General features: G+C 36.4%; 1 protein-coding gene across 15 annotated transcripts in view; it reads left to right on the forward strand.

The window, feature by feature from the left end:
• Nucleotides 1–20,637, forward strand: part of CACNA2D1 (calcium voltage-gated channel auxiliary subunit alpha2delta 1) — a 545,949-nt gene that overhangs the window by 520,883 nt on the left and 4,429 nt on the right. For 14 of the 15 annotated variants that reach the window (XM_055420634.2, XM_055420636.2, XM_055420637.2 and 11 more), the window contains 7 exons: nucleotides 56–127; nucleotides 989–1,141; nucleotides 1,227–1,279; nucleotides 2,906–2,961; nucleotides 3,344–3,473; nucleotides 5,455–5,564; nucleotides 6,679–6,761. In XM_055420634.2, the coding sequence (XP_055276609.2) occupies nucleotides 56–127; nucleotides 989–1,141; nucleotides 1,227–1,279; nucleotides 2,906–2,961; nucleotides 3,344–3,473; nucleotides 5,455–5,564; nucleotides 6,679–6,761 (657 nt within the window). Of the gene's footprint in view, nucleotides 1–55; nucleotides 128–988; nucleotides 1,142–1,226; nucleotides 1,280–2,905; nucleotides 2,962–3,343; nucleotides 3,474–5,454; nucleotides 5,565–6,678; nucleotides 6,762–8,112; nucleotides 8,577–20,637 lie in introns of those variants that run through there. The other variant, XM_088833933.1, reaches the window with a different exon arrangement.

Raw genomic sequence — 20,637 nt, forward strand, 5'->3', positions numbered from 1 at the left:
TAATGTAACTTAACCACCCTTAAAAATGTATTAACTGCTATGTTTATTTTGATAGGTAATGGATTGTGTTATTCTAGATGATGGTGGGTTCCTTTTGATGGCAAATCATGATGATTATACTAACCAGGTATGTACCTAGATTGGGAAGGGGTAGAGTTACCAAAGTGTGTTTCCCTGATCAACATTATGAAACTCCTCCATAGCACTATAAAAATTGATAACCAAAGTGTTTAATGTAATATAAACCATAAAAAAATACATCCTAAAAATAGTTTTACTTGTTAATCAGTTTTACTTTCTGGTACTGTTTCTGTTAAAACTTATTTGCTAAAGATTTTAACATGATATGAACTCTTTTATTTTTGATCTCTCAGGAATTTAGAAAATTTTCACATATTAGTCTGTTGATAATATGAGTCTTAATACAAACTGGTTTGAAACAGATGAAGATTCTAGCGCCAAATTTGCCAATTGTCAATGTAGGCTCTTTGGTTCATAGAGGATTTTAAACAAAGTAGAATTTATTGCCAAATAATTCCACTTCTGAATTGATATATCTGGCTTCTCTTTAAAAAACAAACCAAAAAATCTCTCAGTCCTGGACTGTTTTCCTAAATAACATTATTTATGGGTTGGAATTGATGAGTTCGAGGTTGTCCCTGTAGATGGGACTTAATCCAGTTCATCACAGACCCCACAAGTTTCTTTTCCTAATTTCACCATTTATCTCATTTGATTGTGACTTAGTGCATAGTAAACTGTCCATTTCTTACACAGATAGCATTGGGGGCCATTCAGTAATGAGAACACCTAATCTCATGGGAGTTCTTTCAAAGTCTCATATACTCATTTATTACTTGCCTTTGTTTTTAAGCTCCTCAGTGGTTTTAGTTCAGTTTCTTTGTATCATTTCTTTTCTTTGTACTGATTCAAGTGTTAATAAAGTTTCAAATGTAAGCCAAATATTGATTATTTTTTTCTGTACCAGATTGGAAGATTTTTTGGAGAGATTGATCCAAGTTTGATGAGACACCTGGTTAATATATCAGTTTATGCTTATAACAAGTCTTATGATTATCAGTCAGTGTGTGAGCCAGGAGCTGCACCAAAACAAGGAGCAGGGCATCGCTCAGCATACGTGGTCAGTAATATCCACTCGCCTTCCCATTGTGTCAGAGGGACACGCAGTGTTCATCAGTGTAATACTTTCTTACCCTGTTTTATAGCCATCAATAGCCGACATATTACACATTGGCTGGTGGGCCACTGCTGCTGCCTGGTAAGTCCAAATTTTAGTTTTATTGGTAATGAGAAAAAAGTGTTGTAAAATAGGAAAGAATTTGATGAGAATACAGACATGTAGATAATTATTATGGGAACTACATTATTTCCTACAGCACATATTGTTAACAGTCATAAGTATTTTTTTCTTAAATGATCAGTGTAAAACCATTACAGTTATTCAGCTTTTTTCTATGAAAATAGTTTTATGCAAACTTCAGCCTCTTCAGGGGATTCTTTTATCTATGGATCTGTTGACATTCTTTTCACTGGTATTTTGTTTTTATATTGTACTCAGTCCTTAAATTTTAGGCATCACATTGATCGACAGAAAGTTACTAGTTATTGTCTTAAATATCCACGTTAAATGTCTTCATCCATCAGGTTCATGACATGATGACTTCTCTTTCTACTTCTTCACTTTTCATACAAAGGCTGGCCTCATTTTAGAGGCATCATATTCCTGAAATGGATCTAATTCTTTCTTTTCACTGGTTCTACCCTTCCTCCCACTTCCCCCTCTACCTATATCCTGCCACCAATGAAAAGAAGACATTTAAATTGCTTATTGAGGCACTGTGGAAAGTCTGGAAGATCAAATTTGTCATTGTTTGGGTCTGGTCAGTCAAGTAACTAATCCTCCTGTTACGTCTGGGTCCATTCCCTCCCTTCCTCCCTGTTTCTCTTTTGTATCATTTCCCTACTGTATTGTGTAAGTTTTATTCCGTATAGATTAATATATAACATTCACTTGATTTTGAGGGTTTCCCAGCTAAAATTAAATGATTATGCCATTTTATTAAAGTAGCAAAGATTTTAGATTAAAAATCTGATTTTTTTTCTTAAAAATTATGAAAAATGGAAAAATAGTACTTTCTGTTGTAAAAATGCTATTTTAGATAAGCTTACAAAGGTTTTCTACATCTAATAGTCATCCTGAAATACTTAATTGCTTTTATGCTATTTTCTGGCCAGAAAATCCCTCCTCCTCAACTTCCCCTTCCCTTCTCCCCACTTTTGTTTTAACTAAACTCAGTTCCAGATGAGTTTTTAACAGTATTTGGTTCAATTGTCATTTATTGTAAAACTGAAATGTGCCACATTTAATAGATATATTTATAGATATATTTCATGAATGCCACATTATGCATTTTATTTTATAAATAGTTAATAAACCCATGGTACACAGTCATTTTTGTTTGTTTTGTGCTGTTTTTTTTCCCTACCATACAGCTTCAATATCTAAAATAAGGATAAAATCTTGAATGTCAAAAGTGTGCACTAAAATGATGATGTTCTCCCTAGACTTATCACTTCTCCTCACTCAGATTTTATATTAGGTGTCTTCACACATTACCTGTCCCACACAGGGTCCTGAAGACAACTGACTTCATGACTTCTATTACAGAAAGACATTTACAATGTCTTATATAATTTAAAAAACACTTCTATAAAAATGCTTGCAAATTCTCAGTTTTTCCAGAAAGATGAAAAAAGAAATATGTTTATGTGTACATGCAAAAATACTGTGTTTTACATGCAAAAATACTGTGTTTTTTATGATATAATTTATAAAACAAAACACCTAGCTTTTTATCAATAGTTTTTCGTATTTAAAATTTAGGTCTATTCTACAGCAGTTTCTCTTGAGTTTGACCTTTCCACGACTTCTTGAGGCAGGTATGTATTAGCTCAGATGCTATCATAATAACTTAAAATTTTCTTTTTGGGTGTGCTGAGTTCAAAATTCAGAGTGTGTGTGAGAGAGAGAGAGAGATCGACCGTTTGACACTTCTGTAGGTTAAATTCTTTTTGTCACAACTTTCCTAATGCCTTAGAAACATTCCTAGGTCACATTGATTTCTGTTTTATAGCTGTTATGTATTCAAATTCATTTATTCTAATGATAGTTATTGGGTACCTTTAGGAGCTGCCAATATACCTCATGAAGTAAGTAGCCAATTATGGTGCCTGCCCTTATACCGATTGATCTGTTTTGCTCTTTGAGAAATGGAGGCTCTGGAGAGACCCCTTATAATAATGGTCTTTGTTTTCCCCACAGTTGAGATGGAAGATGATGACTTTACTGCCTCTCTGTCAAAGCAGAGTTGCATTACTGAACAAACTCAGTATTTTTTCGACAATGATAGTAAATCATTTAGTGGTGTATTAGATTGTGGAAACTGTTCCAGGTAATCCGTTTCTTCAATTCTGGACTAGTCTTATTTCCCTAAGAAATTGTACTCACTTTTATAATCATTACAGGAAATAACAGAGATTATCATTTGAGTATGAGAGAGATGAGTAACTATTTTACGTTGAAAACACAACAGATTTTCGATTTCTCTGAAGGTTTTTAACATTAATTCTGACTTTAATAAGTTGTAATTCCTTCAACTTATTTTAGTAATTATGTAATCAAGAAAATGATACCCACTTTTAGGCAGAATATAAAGGAATTTGTGTTTTGTCTGAAAGAATCCATAATAAAATTTTTCTAATGTAGAGATAGTTTCAGAAATTAATTTTGATAAGATAGAATTATAGTTACTAAACAGATTAACAGACATATCCTTGGGAAGGAAATTGTTTTAGTTGTAGTATTCACTTATCTTTGATTTGAAACTGGAAAAACTAAACATAGTTCCTGAAGTCAAGGTCAGTGTTAGTCATCACTGTCCATAAAATACTTTGAAAACTTTTTGGAAGAAATGGAAAATTTTATTTGTATCGAGAGAAAAAACAAATGGCAGGGTGGAGATTTGAAGTTTTGAGAGGAAAGGGATAATCTATGTCCCAGGATCCCTGAGAACAGAGCAGGAAGGCACACAGTTGGAATACTTTGTTTTTAGTAACTGAGGACAGCTTATTCTAGAAGAAATGTTAACAGAGAGAAGAGGAAATATGAGGAGGTGATGTAATCTGAGCAGGTGATAGGGCAGGAACAGTTGGTTGCTAGGGAATTTGGAAAAGAAGTTTATAAGTTTTTTTTATTTTTTAAGTATTTTCAGGAAGGGGTTAACTGCAACAAGCACAAAATTTTAATCGATGTGATATGATTTCATGACTTACTTTATTAAACCTCCATGTCCTAAGAGGAGATGGAGGGTATGCAGAGGAGAGGAAAGGGGTGGAATCAGGCTTGTAATCAGCAAAAAGCAGACTATCTTGTTTAGAGATTAGCAATATAAGGACATCACTTTCAGAAAATAGAACTGTGGCAAGTTAAGTGGTTTTGTCAGTTGAGAGTCTTCGGTCTTTCATTAATTGATGTCCAAGAGTAGCAATGTATACTTTACATTACAGTTTAACTTAGTCATTTTTAAAGACCAGTATAATAAATTGAACCATGGTTACTTTTGATTTGCTTTATGCTTGTGTCCCAACTTAAACAGGTTAAGAAAAAAAGAAAACCCCACTTCCTTGAAAACTCAATTACTCTTTAACAACAGATCTACATTTTTATTGCGAAAGGTAGAAACAGCTTAAGATGTGGGGAAAAAACACTACATGGAATTCAAAGCCCTTAATTCTGTGTAGACCTGTGTTGTCCTAATTCAGTAGTAACCAGCCACAGATGGCAATTTCTGTCATCTAATCATTAGTCATTGCAACTAATTAATATTACAATTTTGTACCTCAGTAACACTAGTCACCATTTCGGGTGCTCAATATAGCATCCTGTGGCAAGTGTTTGTTTACCATATTGGTTAAAGTGGACAATATGTCTATCTTCACAGAAGGTTTGTTTAATAGCCTGATCTAGACTTCAGCCTGTCATGAGCTTGGGCAAATGCTGAGTCATTTTACACTCCTAGTTTCCTTCACTGTAAAATAAGGCAACTCTGAGACATTTTCAGTGATAAATACCACACTTCCTTAAACAGGTAAAATAAAACATTTCTTACAAGTCTAAACAACAGAGTGGTACTTATTTTGCATTGAGGTTTATCACTTAAACATCTGTTGGAATTTGTTAGTATTCATTTGAGAGATAATATGTCCATGTTAATCTTTCTCTTCAAAAATCATTCTCATTCAGTTTTACTGTTTGTGCATGTGATGCTTTGTTTCAAAAAGTTTTTTCTTTCTTTTTAATACGTAACAGTCTTTGAAAACTATTTTTTTCTCAAATGACATTGTCTCTAATCTTTGATAATACTCATTCTACAGAATCTTCCATGTAGAAAAACTTATGAACACCAACTTAATATTCATAATGGTTGAGAGCAAAGGAACTTGTCCCTGTGACACACGGTTGCTCATACAAGCAGAGCAGACTTGTATCCTTTCACATGGGAGACGTTTGGAATGAAAATTCCATCTTAAAGCCATTCATTTTTAACTGCATCACAGAAAGAGAAAAATACCACAGAGTGCTGAGAGCACCTCACAGAGGCAGCACGGACCCGTCACACAAAATTTCATTTGGATGTCAAGACTGATGATGCTACACGTGCACTCAGAGAAGGCGACAGGCTTCTCACTTGCACAGGGAGTCTTCGTGGAGAGAGCAATGCAGATTCCCAAGTAGCTCTGAAAATGGCTAGAGAGCATCAGGGAATACCTGGCTTGGGGTTTGGTGGTGGTTGGGAGGATGCTGGGTTTCTGCCAGTGCTCCCTGGGGCTTGTTGGCCCAAACTTCCACACGGTTCCAGATGAGGGAGTACTCTGTCTTCCCTGTCAGCTCACCCAGGTTTAGAACAGAAGGGAAAAAGGGCCTGCTGTGCCTTGAAAGCTGTCAACAGCCAGTCATCATTAATAGAGTTGAGTGTGGTCTATACCCACAATGGAATATTATTCAGCCTTTAAAAGAAGGTAAGTCCTGTCATATGCTACAACTGCGATGGCAGCAATGCTCAAAATACTTCTGCGGGTAAATATGCTAAATAACAATGCAGTGACTATTCAAGCATTACAGGCCGAATTTTGGTAGACTGCCTCTGGTTTTTGCTGTTTCTGGGAAGACAGTCCTCCCATATGTTATGTTATGTTTGGAACTGACGTTTATTACTAGAATTAGTTTCTGTTTCTGTCGTGCTAAATAGGAGGCACCAAGGTCCTCCGTTATGGTCTTATGTGAATGACTGTCTTATAGGTGCGTCATTTGCACATTTCAACCACTTATATTCTACAAATATTTACAGAGTACTTTCTTGTGCCAGCAACCATGCTGTGTACAGTACAGATAAAAGGTTGATCTCTTCACACAGTCCCTAGACTAACAAAAGAAAATTTGTGACAGTTTAGTTCCTTAAATCCTATAGTAGTGTATGGTACTAGAATAATGTCATAGGTTTCTCCTGATTGCTTTGAGAAATAAATATATGGCATTGTATTTTTTCAGTTCTGTGGCGGGGAAAAAGTAACTTCATATCCCTTAACAAGATTTTTTAGCTGATGGTCCAGATCCTTGTGATATGGTGAAGCAACCCAGATACCGAAAAGGGCCTGATGTCTGCTTTGATAACAATGCCTTGGTAAGTGTGTCCAAAGAATTTCAGGGGACAAAGTTTTAATTCCAACATAATGTCTTAACCATAGTATTTCTCATTAACATGACATAATTGCTGGTATATAGATTTTTCGTTTCAGTATTTTTTCATGGTGAGCGTAAGCTTAACAGTTGCTTCTTCTATCTATCTATCTGTCCTTTCCACAGAAATTGTACTTTCAAACACAATGCCAGTTTACTAATGTTCCAAGATCATAAATCCAGTGATTTTAAAGGCTTTCTAATAAATAGTAACTGACAGTAAATATTACTAATAGTATATGAGTTGCCTACCTTCATTTATATTCCAATCTTGAAGATATGTTTTTATTATAGTATTTTATTGATTTGTTTAGTCTTCATTCAGTATATTTAAAAACTTGTTCAATTGCTGTTGTCCCCTTATTTTGTAATTCTACTTTTTTACTTGGTTTCTAATTCTGTCACCTATTATCTTTGTATTATTTTTCTTAATTATTTTTTATATTGTTTGAAATTAAACTAGGTTAGTAACACAGGATTAAGTTGATAAAATTGTACACACCATATGTAATGTATGTTATCTGAGATGAGTGGTCCTTTTCCTATAGGTTAGCTGTCTTCCTTTCATAAGCACTATCCAAACTACTGTATATATAAGTAGCTTTATACTTTTCAAATTATTTTAATTTTTAATAAGCTTTATTCTGAATGAAACCCCATATAAAAGGTGCTCACTGCTTATAAAAACTAAACTTCTTCAATATTTCTCAGTTCTCTAGTCTTCATGTCTCTTTGCATGAAGGTTTGCAAACAAAGCATTATCATCTTCAGAATTGCTTATTCTAAAAATATGTAGATCATTTATTCAGTAATGTGCATTTCTAGAAGAATGTTATTTTTGGACCCAAGACTCGTGTCACTCATTAGGGAAACTTCACATGTCAACTATTTATCACCAAAGACAGATTAAATTTACTCAGGTGCACTTCCAAGATCATATAAAAACCTATTACCCAAAATATTTTCACCATCAGAAACTGTATTTTTTGATCACAAGAAGATTTTACAAAGACAGGAATTTCCAATAATAGGGTTCCTATAAATTGTAAAATGGATTGTGTGTGAAAGTACAACTCTTGCTCAGTAGCTTAATGTGCTAATAATGTCTTGTGTTTTTTTAGCACTGGAATATTTTGGTAATGCTTATTTGCAATGGTCACTGTGAATCTGCTCTGAATGGAGGCTCACATAAACTGCTAACTGCCAGCAAATTGCATGAAATCTCATCTTGTATGTCTTCTTTTCTGTGTTTTCTTTCCTTTTCCTGTACTTGCTACTTTGCCCGTTATTAATAGGATCAACTTATATGCACAACGAGTCGTGCCTGTACCATGATGTCAACTCCTATCTTCATTTTACTGCAAGTTTTCATGTGGTGTGGATGGTCAGTCACTTTCTCTAATTTTTCTTTGTTTTTGTGTTTGGCTTGAAATTTTAAAAAGTAATCCATATCCCTAAATCCACTACAATAAATGTCCTGAAACCAGGTTATTAAAATGCCAGTAGTAATGTTGTTTTGTAAATAACAACGTTCAAATATTACACATTTCTAATCCTGAATAGAGCATATCAGTTTCCTATAATTAGTTAAAAATTAGTAATGTCTTTTATGGGAAGATCTCCTGGAGAAGGGAATGGCACCCCATTCCCTGGAAATGTTTCTTAACGTTTTACTAAAGGTTAAGTCAACATGGAAAAAGAGTATACATTCTTCACGATGTCTTACTTTTACTTAGAAATACCCTAAGGACAATTATTAGAGACGGTCATAAGTTTTGTTTCAAAAGTTGCTAACATAAAATTAATGAAATATTTCAGTTTTATCAAGCATTATTCAGTACCTTCTAAGCTCATTATCGTAATTTTTCCCTTCCTATGTAAATGGATATTATCTAAACAGCATTTCTTAGATATTGATGTTCTTAGTAAAATATTTTATTTTAGTATCACTAAGTGCTTCTAATTTCTAAGTTAATTTTACTTAATATTATTTACATTATCTAGGCTAGCATTATCATTATTTGTTATTCTCTGACAAATTTCTGAATTACATACTCAGTACGACTGAATAGATATTTTAGGGCCTGAGTTTATAGTCAGAGTTCCATTACAGTTTCTTTTTTCATGTTTTGGAATCCTGAATGTTGTAACTGGACAGCATTTGTTATGTTCTTTCTTCATTGCTGTCCAGGTAGTCTTTGGTTAGGAAACCACTAGATGGAGATGTGGCCATTACTGAAGAGTGAGCTCATCAGAAGGAGAGAAAAGTGGAATAGCAGAGGGAGTGTCAGAATGTTCTGGGATAATAATGCTTTTGAAGATTTAAGTGGTAAAAAAAAAACAAAGCAAATCAATAACATGTACTGTTGAGGAAGTTCATTATTTTATGCAAACATAATTGGTAAATGCATGTTATTGAGAACACAAAAAATGAATATGTAGAATAAATATGTGTGTATGCATACATTGATACATGATTGAATGTGGTAAGTGTAATAAGGTGCTATGTAGGAAATGATTTGTTAGGGATCTTATTCCTATTGAGAGAGTAATGTGTGGTATCTACCTGTGTAAATAATTTTAAATATGCATTTTCTTTGAAGCTGCTGTGGGTGATGTAAGTATAGACCTATCTAAATTCCAGAGTTAGCTCTTACTTAGTGGATGCTTTTTACCAATGATTTGAGCTCTTACTCCCTGGAGGAGGAAAGGGGAAGCCATTCTAGTTTTCTTGCCAGGAAAATCCATGGACAGAGGAGCCTGGCAGGCTGCAGTCCATAGTGTCGCACAGAGTCGGACACTACCAAGTATCCACACACAGTGAGCCTTTACTCTTTGCAGTTAGTCAGTCACCCCAGGTTCTGGGTGGGAAAAGACAGGAAGAGTAAGAGTTAAGTAATACTTGTCTAACAAGAGAATAATGAAGAGATTTTTACTTACTGGTATATCTGGTCTGAAAAAGTAAGCCTCGGGGCAAAATCATGAAAAAGTAAGCCTCAGGGCAAGAACATGGTTTAGATGTTTTTTCCTTGAGTAGTAATGGGACAGAAAAAAAAAAAGAATGAGGGATTCTTAGTCGCTATCTTTACTAAGAGTATTTTGAGATAGATCCCTAGAAGGAAATTAAAATTACTCTTTCATATCTTAAAATATATGTAAATAATTTTGGCACTCTGTGCCTTTACTGTTTAAAGCTGAAACAAGGTACCAGTCTGTTATCTACTCCACTAACCTTTAAAAATCAGACTGATTTATCTGGTTATGATGTTAGTGGGATTTGGTCTCTTTCAGACAGGAAAAAAAAATGCTGAGGTTTCTCCCACATCTATGCATTTGTGATTTAGAATGTTTTTAGAACGTATCTCATAATTTATTTTCATATAATAATTTCAAGTCTTGGTATATGTGGTTGCCCATGCAAAACATTTGAGAAAACACGATCAGGAAACTGAAGGGACAGATTTTTCAGTGTGGATCAACATGCAGACTTCAGGGACTCCAAATAAGTTATCTGAACTACCACCTCTCAGACTGAAACAGACATATCTCATCATCACACAGAGGAAATTAACGCACCCCCCCCTCAGAAAAACATTGGAAATATAAAAACAATGGCAGCAGAGCCAGAAAGAATATTTTTCTTTCCATAACATTTCTAGAACATACAGATGTATTTTGTGTTAATACATCAACGGGTCTTGTATGTTTGCTAATTTTGCATTCTATCAAATTAATATGTAACCAGAACTGCGAAGCTCTCCTAGTGAAGTGACAATTAAGCCTTTAAGTTAGTATTTTATGTTTGTAGTGTTCCTAAGTAATCAACCAACCACTGCTTTATTTGAGTATGAGTAAGATGGCTGGATGGCATCACCGACTCACTGGACATGAGTTTGAGTGATCCGGGAGTTGGTGATGGACAGGGAGGCCTGGTATGCTGCGATTCATGGGGTCGCAAAGAGTCGGACACGACTGAGCTACTGAACTGAACTGAAACTATCAGGAAGATCCCCTGGAGAAGGAAATGGCAACCCACTCCAGTATTCATGCCTGGAAAAATCCCTGGTGGGCTCCTCTGTCCATGGGGTCGCAAAGAGTCGGACACGACTGAGCGACCTCACTTCACTTCACTCATTTATCAAGTACTTGTAGTACACCTACTATGTGTCAGGCCACTATTATATGCCTGAGATATTTAAGATACATTTATGCTAAAATGTAAATTTTTATCTCAAATTCACATGTAATTCAGCATCCTGTTTTTTCACCTGGTTAATCTACCTAGAGGGAAGGGTATTTGAACAAAGAGAAGAGGAAATGCAAAGGTCCTAAGATAACAAATACCTTTATCTGTTGCAGAGAAAGTTAGTGTTATTGGAGCAGTGTGAAGCGGGGAGGAATAGAGGAAGAGGAAGACGGAGAGGCAGCCAAGCTGCACACCACATAAGGCTTTGTAGGCCTTTATGAGAAATTTCAAGAAGGGCATAAAAGGATTTGGTTTTAAGAAGGCTGCTTTTTGGAGAGAAAATTATTAAAGAGCAAGAGTAGAAGCAGTGAGTCAAGCGAGGCAGCTTTTGCAAGAGGGTAGGCCAGAAGCAATAGTAACCTGGACATGACATAGTAAGTAGTAGGTCTGGGGATATATTTTGAAACTAGAGTTAAGAGGACAGCCTGATAGATTAGATTTGAAAAAAGGAAGACTCACAGATGATTTGTTGTCTTTGACCTGCTTCATTACTCCTAGAAATATCATTCAGAAAAATAATATTTAGGGGCAAGTTTAAGATAGTTCTGAGAATCAAAAGGAGAGGTGGTAGTGCTCAGTGCATGTGGAGCTCAGAGGAGCATTCAGGGTAAAGGTTTAGAAGCGTGAGTTATTGAGTTTCTGGTTCAAGATGGTGACAGAGGAGACTTAAAACTCACCTTAACCCACAGACCTACCAAACCTACAGCTATAAAAAGAGCAATACCCTCTGAGAGAAATGTAGAAAGTAGATGAGCAACTCTTTTGCACTGAGTGAATGTAATACATATCCAAATGAGTAGGAAAAGCTGAGGAACACTGTCTCCATAAACCACACACTTGGCACAGCAACATACAATTAGAAAGGAACTCACAGCTTCCAGCTTCAACCTGAGCAGTGCAGGGTTTAGGCTGAACATCTAACATCCCCATTTTTTTTTAATTTTTAAAATTGTTATTTTTAATTGGAGGATAATTGCTTTACAGTATTGTTAGTTTCTCCTGTGTAACATGAATCAGCTATAGATAATATACGTATATCCCCTCCTCCCTCTGAGCCTCACTCACCCTGTCCCCATCTGCCCATCTAGGTCATCACAGAGCACCGAGCTGAGCTCCCTGTGCTGTACAGCAGCTTCTCATCAGTTAGCAGTTATTTTACACATAATAGTGTATATATGTCAGTGCTACTCTCCCAATTCATCCCACCCTCTCCTTCCTCCATTGTGTCCTCAAATCCATTCTGCATCTCTATTTCTGCCCTGAAAACAGGTTCACTGGTACCCTTTTTATCAATTCCTTATATATGCATCAATATAAGATAATTGTTTTCCTTTTTCTGATTTACTTTACTCAGTTTTCTTTTTATGGCTAAGCAATGGAATCATTGTATATATGTACAAAACTTCTCCCCAACTTTTAAGACTCTAACCTGAGGGATGGGCCCCCTAAGAAAGCCTAATGGGGCTCGTGTCCATAAGACCGACAAGACTACAACTACAGAGAAACAATTTTTAACAGATTTGCAAGGACTCCCTGTGGCTAGCCTTCCAAAGCTCAGAAGAGGGAACAGAGAGAAATGCCCTTCTCCCAACCTTTCCCTTAGGGAGGCTATTTGCGTACTTTAAAAGATTGCCTGCAAGTAAGGCTTCTAATTAGGCTCACATTTAGGGACTTACCTCAAGACTCCCTGGAGACAGGCTAAGGGGTAGACTATGCCCACTGACCCTCTGACTCTCTCCAGGTCAGTGGTATCTTCCTAAAAGAAGCTTGTGATCCCATCTGGCACCTTGGCTTTTGAGGTAGCTTCCCAAAGGACACACCCTTTTGTTACTTGGCTCTGAGGGCCAGCAGGGCTCGCATTCACATCCACCAAAGGACCTAGAACCATAGCAAACAAATAGTTCTCAACTGCCCAGCCCCTCAGAATTCAGCACAGAGGGAGCAGACAGAAATGCCCATCCCTCAGTCTTTCCCTGAAAGAGGTGTTTTCACATACTTTGGAAGCAGCTGCCTGAGGATCCAGCCTCCAATCAGCCTATTTCTGGTGCTGACTGAGATCTTCCCCACTGGGACACTGACAGATGTTAGCACACCCTCAGCTACTGGGATCCAAAGGGAAACCACAACACAGGGTGGTCAAGGAAAGTGAAGAAACAGAAAAATATGTTTTAAAAGAAAAAACAACTCCACAAACAGACCTTAATGATACAGAGAAGAGTTGCTGACATGAGGAAGAGTTCAAAATGGTCATAAAGATGGTCACCATATCAGGAGAAGAATGCATGAACTGAGAATTTCATCAAAGAATATACAAGAAAGTATCAAACAAATGTCACAGAGCTGACAGATACAATAACTATACTGAAAAGGCCAATAGAGAGGAGTTCAAATAGCAGACTAGATGAAGTGGAAGAAAGTATCAGTAAACTCACGAACAGAGCAGTGATTCATTCCATCAGGAACCAAAAGAATAACGAAAGTGAAGATAGATAGCTAAAGCAACTTAAGAGACAACATCAAGTAGACTGAAATTCACATTCTGGTATCCCAGAAGGAAAAGAAAGGCAGACGCGGGTAGAAAACTGTTTGAAGAAATAATGATTGCAAACTTTCCTAACCTGAGAAAAGAAACAGCTATCCAAATCTAGGAAGTCTAGAGAGTTACAGATAGTCAGTCAGTTCAGTTGCTCAGTTGTGTCCGACTCTTTGCGAAGAGGTATCCAAATAACACCCAAACCAAGTAAGGAAGAGGAAATACCTCCAAATTCATAGTGAAGGAAGAGGTAAAACTGTCATTAATCAACAGTTTTATTAAATTTCAGGGTCTAAAGCCAACATACAAAAATCAGTTATATTTCTTGAAGCATCTGAAACTGTCACATTCACAATGCCATCAAAAACAATGAAATATCTGGAAATAACTTTAACCCACATAATGAAAGTTCTCTATTCAATTAAAACTACGAGACTTTCCTGAAAGAAATGGAAGCCAACACAAACAGATGGAAGACATCCCATGTTAACTGATCATAAGAACTGATATTGTTATAAAATCTATATTACTCAAAAGCCAACTGTAGATTCAGCACAATCTCCAACAAAATACCAATGGTATTCTTTACAGAAATAGAAAAAAAAATCTCAAAATTTATATGAAGTGACAAAGTCTGCAAATAGTCAAAGCATTTCTCAGAAAAAATAACAAAGCCAGAGGTATCATATGTCCTGTTTTTGACTGTACTACAAAGCTACAGTAATAATAAATTATTTCAAAAGGTATGGTAGTGGCATTAAAATGGACAGAGACCAACAGAACAGAGCCCAGAATTAAATCCCTGCATACACTGTCAACTAATATTTGATAATGGAGTCAAGAACACCCAATGGGAAATAATAGCCTCTTTGACAAATGATGATGGGGAGATGGGATAAACACATGCATAACAATGAAATTGGACCCCTATCTTACACCATTCACAAAAATTAACTCAAAATGGATAACAGATTTAAACATAAAGCCTAATAACTGTAAAACTTAATAGAAACATAGGAAGCTCCTCAGCATTGTTATTGGCAATGATTTTTGGAGGTAACACCAAAAGTATATACAGTAAAAGCAAAAATAAGCAAATGGGACTACATCAAACTTGAATGCTTCTCCACAGCAAAAACAACAACTGACCAGATGAAAAAGCAACAGATTGAAGAAAAAAAAAAAATTTGCAAACCATGTATCAGATAAGGGGTTTTATATCCAAAATCCAAAATATATAAAAAACTTATCAAACTCAAAAACAAAATGATCCAACTAACAAACAGGCAGAAAAACTAAATAGACCTTTTTTCAAGGAAACACAGGACTACAGTGAGCTGTCACCTCACACCTGTTGGAGTGGATATCATCATGAAGATGAGAGACAACAAGTATTGGTGAGATATGAATAAAAGGGAACATTTACATACTATTGGCTGAAATGTAAATTAGTACTACCAATATGGAGGTTCCTCAAATAAAAATAAATCTACCATTGCTGCTGCTGCTACTGCTGCTGCTGCTAAGTCACTTCAGTCGTGTCCGACTCTGTGTGACCCCATAGACGGAAGCCCACTAGGCTCCCCGGTCCCTGGGATTCTCCAGGCAAGAACACTGGAGTGGGTTATGATCCATCAATTCTATTTCTGGGTATATATGCAAAAGACATGAAAACAGGATTTTGAGGCAATAACCATACTCCCAATTCATTGTAGCATTATTCACAATGGTCACGAAGATATGGAGATAACCTAGATGTCTGTAAACCAGTGAACAGATAAACAAGAGGTGGAATTTATGCCTATGTGTGCATATCAGTCCAGTTCAGGCGCTCAATCGTGTCCAACTCTTTGCGACCCCATGAATCACAGCACGCCAGGCTATAATACGATAGAGGTGCTAATTATCACAATGGCAATTATATTACAGTACATAAATTATCAAATTAACTTGTACACCTTAAATTTACACAGTGTTTTATTTCAAATATATTTTAATTAATGTGTTTTTGTATGGGTCTCTAAATTATCAACAGTAAATCTATAACAAAGGTGGCAAGACAATCTCTGGTAAATCTATGATGAAGAAAAGACAGCCTCTTCAACAAGTGGTGCTGGGAACACTGGACAGCTGCATGTGAAAGAAAGAAACTAGAACATTCTCTAATACCACATACAAAAATAGACTCAAAATGGATTAAAGACCTAATTGTAAAACCAGTTACTATAAACTCTTAGAGGAAAACACAGGCAAAATACTCTTTGACATTAATCACAGCACTGTCTTTTTGGATCAGCCTGCTAGAGTAATGAAAATGAAAACAAACAAATGGAACCTAATTAAACTCGAGTTTTTTCACAGCAAAGGAAATCATAACAAAATGAAAAGACAGTGCACACAACGGGAGAAAATACTTGCAATGAATCAAATGGCAAGGGATTACTCTCCAAAACATGCAAATAGCTCATGCAGCTCAATATCAATAAACAATCCAATCAAATATGGGCAGATCTAAATTTCTCCAAAGACATATACAGATGATAGGTGGGATCTAAAAATATGGTACAAATGAACCTATTTACAAAGCAAAAATAGAGTTCAGTTCAGTCGCTCAGTCGTGTCCGACTCTCCGCGACCCCATGAATCAGAGCACACCAGGCCTCCCTGTCCATCACCAACTCCCGGAGTTCACTCAAATTCATGTCCACAGAGTCGGTGATGCCATCCAGCCATCTCATTCTCTGTCGTCCCCTTCTCCTCCCGCCCCCAACCTTTCCTAGCATCAGAGTCTTTTCCAGTGAGTCAACTCGTCGCATGAGGTGGCCAAAGTATTGCAGTTTCAGCTTTAGCATCAGTCCTTCCAATGAACACCCAGGATTGATCTCCTTTAGAATGAACTGGTTGGATCTCCTTGCAGTCCAAGGGACTCTCAAGAGTCTTTTCCAACACCACAGTTCAAAAGCATCAATTCTTCGGCGATCAGCTTTCTTCACAGTCCAACTCTGACATCCATACATGACTGTGTGGATCACAATAAACTGTGGAACATTCTGAAAGAGATGGGAATACCAGACCACCTGACCTGCCTCTTGAGAAATCTGTATACAGGTCAGAAAGCAACAGTCAGAACTGTACATGGAACAGACTGGTTCCAAATAGGAAAAGGAGTACGTCAAGGCTGTATATTGTCACCCTGCTTATGTAACTTATATGCAGAGTACATCATGAGGAATGCTGGGCTGGAAGAAGCACAAGCTGGAATCAAGATTGCTGGGAGAAATATCAATAACCTCAGATATGCAGATGACACCACCCTTATGGCAGAAAGTGAAGAGGAACTCAAGAGCCTCTTGATGAAAGTGAAAGAGGAGAGTGAAAAGTTGGCTTGAAGCTCAACATTCAGAAAACAAAGATCATGGCATCTGGTCCCATCACTTCATGGGAAATAGATGGAAAAACAGTGGAAACAGTGTCAGACTTTATTTTTTTGGGCTCCAAAATCACTGCAGATGCTGATTGCAGCCATGAAATTAAAAGACTCTTACTCCTTGGAAGGAAAATTATGACCAACCTTGATAGTATATTAAAAAAAATAGAGTTACAGATATAGAAAACAAACTTATGGTTATTAAGGGAGAAAAGTGGGGCAGGAAGGGTAAATTGGGAGATTGGGAATGACATTTATAGACTGTATATAAAATAATTTATACTTGTTATTATTATTATATAAATATTAAAAGCCTGTTTGCACAGTGAACTCTTTTCAATCTGTAATGACCTACATGGGAAAAGAATCTATCTATCTATCTATATATATATATACACACATATAACTGATTCACTTTGCTATACAGAAAAAATCAACAATGTTGCAAATCAACTATACACTAATAAAAATTAATTATAAATAAATAAAATATACATGGCCAAAAAGCACATGAAAAGATGCTAAACATCACTAATTACTAGAGAAATTGAAATCAGAACTATAATGAGGTGTCACCTTGCACCAATCAGAACAGCTGTCATAAAATGTCCACAGACAGTAAGCACTGGGTGCACAGGAAAGGGAACCTTCCTACATTGTTTCTGGGAATGTGGCCACTATGGAGAACAATATGGAGGTTCTTTAAAAGCTAAAAATAGAGTTACGATATGATCTATCACTCCCACTCTTGGGCCTGTATCTGCAGAAAACTATAATTAATTGGAAAAGAGACATACACCCCAGTGTTCATCACAGCACTTTCTACAATAGAACATGGAAGCAACCTGCATGTCAGTCATCAGAGGAATGGATAGAGAAACTGGTACATATATGCAACAGAATATTATTTGGCCATCAAGGAACAAAATATTGCCGTCTGCAGCAATATCATGGATGGATTTAGAGGTTATCACACTAAGTAAAGTCACAGACGAAAGACAAGTAGCATATGATATCACTTATATGTGGAATTTAAAAATATGGTACAAATGAAGTTATTTACAAAACAGAAACAGATTCACAGACTTCAAAAACAAACTTACGGTTACCAAAAGGGAAATGTCAGGGGAGGTATACATTTTGGGATTGGGATTAACATATGCACACTAATATACCTACAAAAGATAATCAACAAGGATCTACTGTAAACCACAGGAAATGCCACTCAACACTCTATAATAATCTATATAAGAAAATAATCCCCCAAAGTAGATATATGTCTATGTATAACAAAGATGATGGCATCTGGTCCCATCACTTCATGGGAAATAGATGGGGAAACAGTGGAAACAGTGTCAGACTTTATTTTTTTGGGCTCCAAAATCACTGCGGATGCTGATTGCAGCCGTGAAATTAAAAGACGCTTACTCCTTGGAAGGAAAGTTATGTCCAACCTAGATAGTATTAAAAAGCAGAGACATTACTTTGCCGACAAAGGTCCGTCTAGTCAAGGCTATGGTTTTTCCCGTGGTCATGTATGGATGTGAGAGTTGGACTGTGAAGAAAGCTGATCGCCGAAGAATTGGTGCTTTTGAACTGTGGTGTTGGAGAAGACTCTTGAGAGTCCCTTGGACTGCAAGGAGATCCAACCAGTCCATTCTAAAGGAGATCCATCCTGGGTGTTCATTGGAAGGACTGATGCTAAAGCTGAAACTGCAATACTTTGGCCACCTCATGCGACGAGTTGACTCATTGGAAAAAACTCTGATGCTGGGAAGGATTGGGGGCGGGAGGAGATGGGGACGACAGAGAATGAGATGGCTGGATGGCATCACCGACTCGATGGACATGAGTTTGAGTGAACTCCGGGAGCTGGTGATGGACAGGGAGGCCTGGCGTGCTGTGATTCATGGGGTCGCAAAGAGTTGGACACGACTGAGCGACTCAACTGAACTGAACTGATAAATGAATCACTTTGCAGTACACACCTGAAACTGACATGACAATGTGTATCAACTATATTCTTATATAAATATTAAAAAATTTTAAAGTAAATGATAAGGAGAGAATCTTAAAAGCAGCAAGAAAAACAACTTGTTACAAAGAGACCTTTAAGACTACCAGTATCTTTCCACCAAAATGTGCGAGCCTGATGTGAGTGGCATGATGTATGTAAAGTACTGAGAAAAAGACCTACCAACCAAAAATACTCTTATCTAGTAAAACTGCCCTTCCAATTCAAAGGATAAAGAGTTGTAGACAAGCAAATATTGGAGTTCATTACCACTAGACTGACCTTACAGGAAATGTTAAAGGTACTCCTTTAAACTGAAACAAAACAGCACTAATTATTAACAGGAAAACATATCAACATATAAATCTCACTGGTAAAAATAGTTAAATTCAGAATAATCTAATATTGTAATGACAGTGGGTTAATCACAGACAAATATAGTAAAATTAACTATCATACAATAATCAGTGGTTACACAGTAAAAATATGTAAATTGTGAAATCAAAAGCATAGAACATGGAGAAAAGAGTAGAGTTTTAGAAAACATTTGAACTTAAGTCTCAAAATAAGTCGGTAAGATGTTACAACTTATTGTATATATAGCACTAAATATTATGAGGTTTAAATAAACATGTTATATTTATAACAGTTATAATAACTGTAGAGTCCCATTTCAACTTTACAGACATTCACAGACAGAAATGGAAAAAGGTATTCCATACAAATAGAAACCAGAAGAAAGCTGGAGTAGGTATATACATAGAAAAATAGGCTTTAATACAAAAACTGTAGCAAGAGACAATCCTGATCATTACATAATAATAAAGGAGTCAATCCAACAAAATGATATAAACATTTGTAAATATTTATGCACCTAACACGGAGAAGGCAATGGCAAGCCACTCCAGTACTATTGCCTAGAAAATCCCATGGATGGAGGAGCCTGGTAGGCTGCAGTCCGTGGGGTCGCTGAGGGTCGGACATGACTAAGCAACTTCACTTTCACTTTTCACTTTCACACATTGGAGAAGGAAATGGCAACCCACTCCAGTGTTCTTGCCTGGAGAATCACAGGGACGGGGGAGCCTGGTGGGCTTCCGTCTATGGAGTCACACAGAGTCGGACACGACTGAAGTGACTTAGCAGCAGCAGCAGCAGCATGCACCTAACATAGGAGCACCTAAATATATAAAGCAAATATTAACAAAGGAAGAAATAATAATACAATTTAAAATTTCAAGAAAATCCAGCAACCTAGAAGAAATGGATAATTTTTTAGAAACATATAACCTATCAAGACCCATTCATGGAGAAACAGAAAATCTAAACAGACCAGTTACTAGTAAGAAGATTGAATCAGTTATCAAAAACCTTCCAACAAAGCCCATAACCAGATGGCCTCACTTGTGAATTCTACCATACATTCAAAGAATAATTAATACCTGTCCTTCCAAACTCCCAAAAAATAAGAGAGAAATGAATACTTTCTAATTCATTTCTACAAAGCCAGTCTTATTACCATGATACCAAAACCAGACAAGGGCACTGCAAGAAAATTACAAGTCAATATCCTTGATGAAAATAGATGAAAAAATCCTCA

The sequence above is a fragment of the Moschus berezovskii genome, chromosome 3 (assembly GCF_049115385.1).
Source record: "Moschus berezovskii isolate FMDL1 chromosome 3, NW_MosBer_1.0, whole genome shotgun sequence".
NCBI lineage: Eukaryota > Metazoa > Chordata > Mammalia > Artiodactyla > Moschidae > Moschus > Moschus berezovskii.